The sequence below is a fragment of the Orycteropus afer genome, unplaced genomic scaffold (assembly GCF_000298275.1).
Source record: "Orycteropus afer afer isolate SDZICR_OR568_19922 unplaced genomic scaffold, OryAfe1.0 scaffold00065, whole genome shotgun sequence".
NCBI classification, from domain to species: domain Eukaryota; kingdom Metazoa; phylum Chordata; class Mammalia; order Tubulidentata; family Orycteropodidae; genus Orycteropus; species Orycteropus afer.
The window spans coordinates 11,151,067-11,155,327 of record NW_006921652.1 but is presented as its reverse complement, the minus strand read 5'-3'; the positions used below and the strand labels follow the sequence as shown (position 1 = coordinate 11,155,327).

Below are 4,261 nucleotides of genomic sequence, written 5' to 3'. Positions count from 1 at the left end.
CCCAAGCTCCTGACCAGGAAATCCTGGGCTACCCTAGGAGAGTGACTCAGGGGGCTAGGCTTTGACAGAAGTGTTTCAGCCAAAAACTCCAAGAGCAGAACCCTGAGGGGGCAAGAGGGCAGCCCAGGACTTGGGTCCCACCTGTCTCAGATGTGGCAGGAACCTCAGATCTGTCCAGGTACACACAGCACGTGAGTCATGATCAGTGTTTCAGTAGAACCCAGTGCCCTGCCCTGCCCACAGCACCTTGAGGCTGCCCAGCCAGCCAACAGGGACCAGCAAGACACTGAAGGCATGGCCTACAGCAGGGGGACCCACACAGTTCTGATGAGCTCACCCCCATAGCTAAGGGCCCTCTACCTGCTGATCATGCCCTCTTGTGTTCGCCCTCAAGTCCTGCTCTGTCCTCAGACCTCCAGACCAGCTCCCTCACAGATATTCTGCAGGCACCTCCACTCCACATGGCCAGTCTTAGACTTTTCAACTTCCTCCTAACCTCCTCTTCCTCCTGGTGACCCCTCAGAGAATGGGCCCAGTGTCCATCTAGCTGCCCTAGCCAGAACCTAGGTATCATTCTGGACCTTCCTTTGGCCCCCACATCCAATCCACTATCAAGTGCTATCCATTAAGGAGCTGTACAGTAAGGGGTCTCTACCACTTACTACCTGTGTGAATCTGGGCAAGTTAATTAACCTCTCTGTGCCTCCATTGCCTCATCTGTAAAATGGGGATCATTCCAGGTCCTAGCTTCTAAGAGTTTTATGACAAATTCATTAATACACATAAAAGCCTTACAGCAGTACATGGCATAGAAAGCACTCATTAAGAGTTTGTTCTTACTGTGACATCTTCTGAACAGTCTACGCTGTCCTCTGCTGCCCTTGGCCTCCCACCTCTCCCAGAGCCTTCGTCCCAACTCACCTGTATAGCTATATGGCCAGACTGCCTTACCCAGTCTCCCAGCATGCACTACCTCCACCACTCCCCCCCTCATCCATCACATCAAAGCCAGTGAGCGGCAGGGCTGCAGAGGGTCATGCTGCCCTCACAGTTCCCATCACTGAGCTCTCAACAATGCAATAATTATAAATTCCTGTCCTGACTGGGCATCAACCTCTCTGCCCACTCCCCACAGCCAACAGTGATGACCCCCACTCCTCCCTCAGAGTGCACATCGGGTACCCTGTCCTCCAGGAAGCACCCTAAAATTAGACCTGTTTGACTGAGATGAAATTTGAGATGAACTTGCTCTGACCTCCTGCAGCCCATGCCTCTGGCCCTTTGCATCCGTCATCCCTGGAGGGTGGAAGCTGCACCCTGTCAATGTGCTCTGGGTGCCTGGCACAGAGCCTGCCAGGCTTCAGGAAGGTCTAGGAATGGATGAATGGTCTGTCTGAAATCCCATCCCTGGGGTGAGGGGAGGCATTTCTTTAGAGTAACAGTGTCTGATCAAGATGCACTTCCCAGCAGGTGGATGGAGGACTGCATCAGGAAGAGGGGGACACAAGGTTTAGGAGAGAGCACAGAATACATGTACTTATGTTCACTCTTATCCCCATGGAGGGTAGAAAGACAATTATTTATTGTTAAGTCCATTCAACAGCTGGGAAAACTGAGGTCCAGGAAAGTAAAGTTGTCCAAAGGCGCAATGTTGGTTACAGGGACCAGAACCTAAGTCTCCTGGTATTTCTCCTTCTTGATAATACTGTTATTATTGTTGTGTGCTGTCCAGTTGGTTCTGACTCATAGTGGCCCTCTGTGACAGAGCAGAACTCCAACATGGCCTTTCCTAGGCTGTAAGCTTTACAGAAGTAGGTCACCGGGTCTTTTCTCCCAAGGAACACTGGAGGGTCCAAACTACTGACCTTTCAATTAGCAGACGGTGCTTCAGCATTGCACCACCAAACCAAACCCACTGCCACCAAGTCAATTCCAACTCATAATGACCCTATAGGACAGAGTAGAACTGCCCCATAGAGTTTCCAATGCTGTAAATCTTGATGAAAGCAGACTGTCTCATCTTTCTCCCACAGAGCAGCTAGTGGGTTCAAACTGCCAACCTTTTAGTTAGCAACCAGATGCCTTAACCACTGCACCCCAGGACTCTTTAGCCACCATTTATTAAATACTCCCTAAAGGCCAGGTACTCTAGCCATGTGACATTTACAAAGTCTTTCTTTGTGATGCCAGGTTGACAATGAGAAAACAGGCTCAAAGCTGGTGGGAGGCTATAGTCCATACCACCTGTCAGTGGAGGAGATGCTGAGAGGCTCCTCATTCAGCCAGGCCTCCAAGCCCCCATATGCTCCATCATCCCCCCTGAATTCTGTTTTCCTGAAGTTGACAATCAGCCTCGTCGATAGAAGGCTAAACAGAAACCGAGGTGCCCGACTTGGCCTTGGGAGAAGGAGGGGCACCGTCCTCCCCCTCCTGCTTCTCCTGGAGATTCCATCAGGGAAATAAGAGGTCGGGGATCAGAGACACAATGCTCCCCATTCAGGTGAGCTGGGCCGCCCCGGGCCCACAGCTGCCGCTGCTGCAGGGAGATTTATGACCTGCTCTGAATGTCACCTTTTCAACTCCCCGTGCTGGTTCTACCACCTTCGGACTCAGCCTGGGCTGGACTGCTGGCCAAGCGTGGCTGGGAGACGTGCCGTCGCTCACCACCACAAACCAACAGTCCCCAGAAAAGCAGACCTCGCTGAGCAAGGGAGGAAGGGTGCTGTGGGCACCAGGTACCCCCTACCTGCAGTCTACTATGAGGTCATCCATCAGCTGAGCCACCAGGGAGTCCATGTCCTCAGTGGAGCACTGTGCCTTCAGGGCCAGATGGACTTGCTCCAGGCCAGCTTCCTGTGAAACAGGCAAATGGAAGAAGGGGGGTCACACACTGGGCCCTAGCCCCAGGCCCTGTCACCTCAGCACAGCTCCTGAGCCAAAAAGGAACGAACAGCTGGAGCAAAGAAGGTAGAACCCAGACCAGACAAACCAGGGTCTGCCTTCCAGGGCTCTGCACACCCAGACAAATCCAATTCCCAAGCCTAGTATTTCAACCTCACTCGTTGTCATGAGTTCAGGTATGTATACAACTTCAACAGAAGTTGACTTCTTCCTGTTCCTCACTGCCCCCTACATACACACTTCAACCCAGGTCTGACTTCACATAGCTAAGTGACCCTCTCTGAGCTCTGCCCATTTCATCTCCCCATGTGTAACATTCTCACCTGTCCAAATTCTACCACTCAATATGCTCGGGTCCCCTTCCTCCAGGGGCACTCAGGCCACGTCAAACTCTAGGAAGTTCCTTCTCTAAACTGCCACAGCTGTGGTCACTCTTTTTTTTTTTTTTTTTTTTTAATTGTGATTTGGGTGAAAGTTTACAAAGCAAATTCATTTTTCATACACCAGTTCATATGCATTTTGTTTCATGACACTGACTACAATTCCCCACAATGTAACAGCCTCTTCCCACTTCCTCCCTGTGGTTACCACTTCCCTGTGCTCTTCTTTCCTATGCATTCCTGCCCCTGAGCCATCTCCCTGCGCAAAAACTGCCCTTCTGTTCTCTCATGATTGATTATTGCAAGAAGTGTATCTACCTGATATAAATGTTCACCCTATATGCCTGTCTGTTGTTTCATTGGAAACCACAAGAGTGAGTTCAATTCCAGACCTGAAACTAGGGGCCATAGTCTCGGAGGTCTCACCAGGCTGCATCAGACCAATAAACCTGGTCTTTTTATGATTCTGAGTTTTGTTCCACATTGTTCTCCCACTCTATCCAGGATCTCCTGCACTGATCCCTTTCCGAGTGGTTGACAGTGGTAGCTTGGCACCATCTAGTTCTTCTGGTCTTGTGGTCATACAGGCTGAGGATCACATGGTCCATTAGTCCCCTAGCCCTGGTCACTCCTGGTGGTATCTGATCCCCTCCCTCAAGCTCTTTCTTTCAGCATCCATCTCCATGGGCCTCCTGAGGAGGGATGTGGAGACCACTCTTGGGACAACCATGAGAACAAGGGCTTGCCTCTCAGTGCTCGTGTACCCCACCCCCAACCATTAGCCTTCCTGAGCTGGGGAGAGACCCTAGAAATAGAAAACAGCCCTTGCTCTCCTAGACCCTGGAGTCTTGTTGTAAGAGAAGGATCCAGATGATGGAGTCTAGAACTATACAGCTGTTGTTGTTGTTATGTGCCGTCGAGTCAGACCTGACTCATAGCGACCCCTCCTTGGGTTTCCGAGGCAGTATCACTACGGAAGT

At 51.0% G+C, this 4,261-nt stretch overlaps 1 protein-coding gene across 1 annotated transcript in view; it reads right to left on the bottom strand.

The window, feature by feature from the left end:
* DYSF (dysferlin) overlaps positions 1-4,261 on the bottom strand; it is a 273,717-nt gene that overhangs the window by 159,030 nt on the left and 110,426 nt on the right. Inside the window, exon 23 of the mRNA XM_007940120.2 lies at positions 2,747-2,853. Coding sequence (XP_007938311.1) covers positions 2,747-2,853 — 107 coding nt within the window. The remainder of the gene's footprint in view (positions 1-2,746; positions 2,854-4,261) is intronic.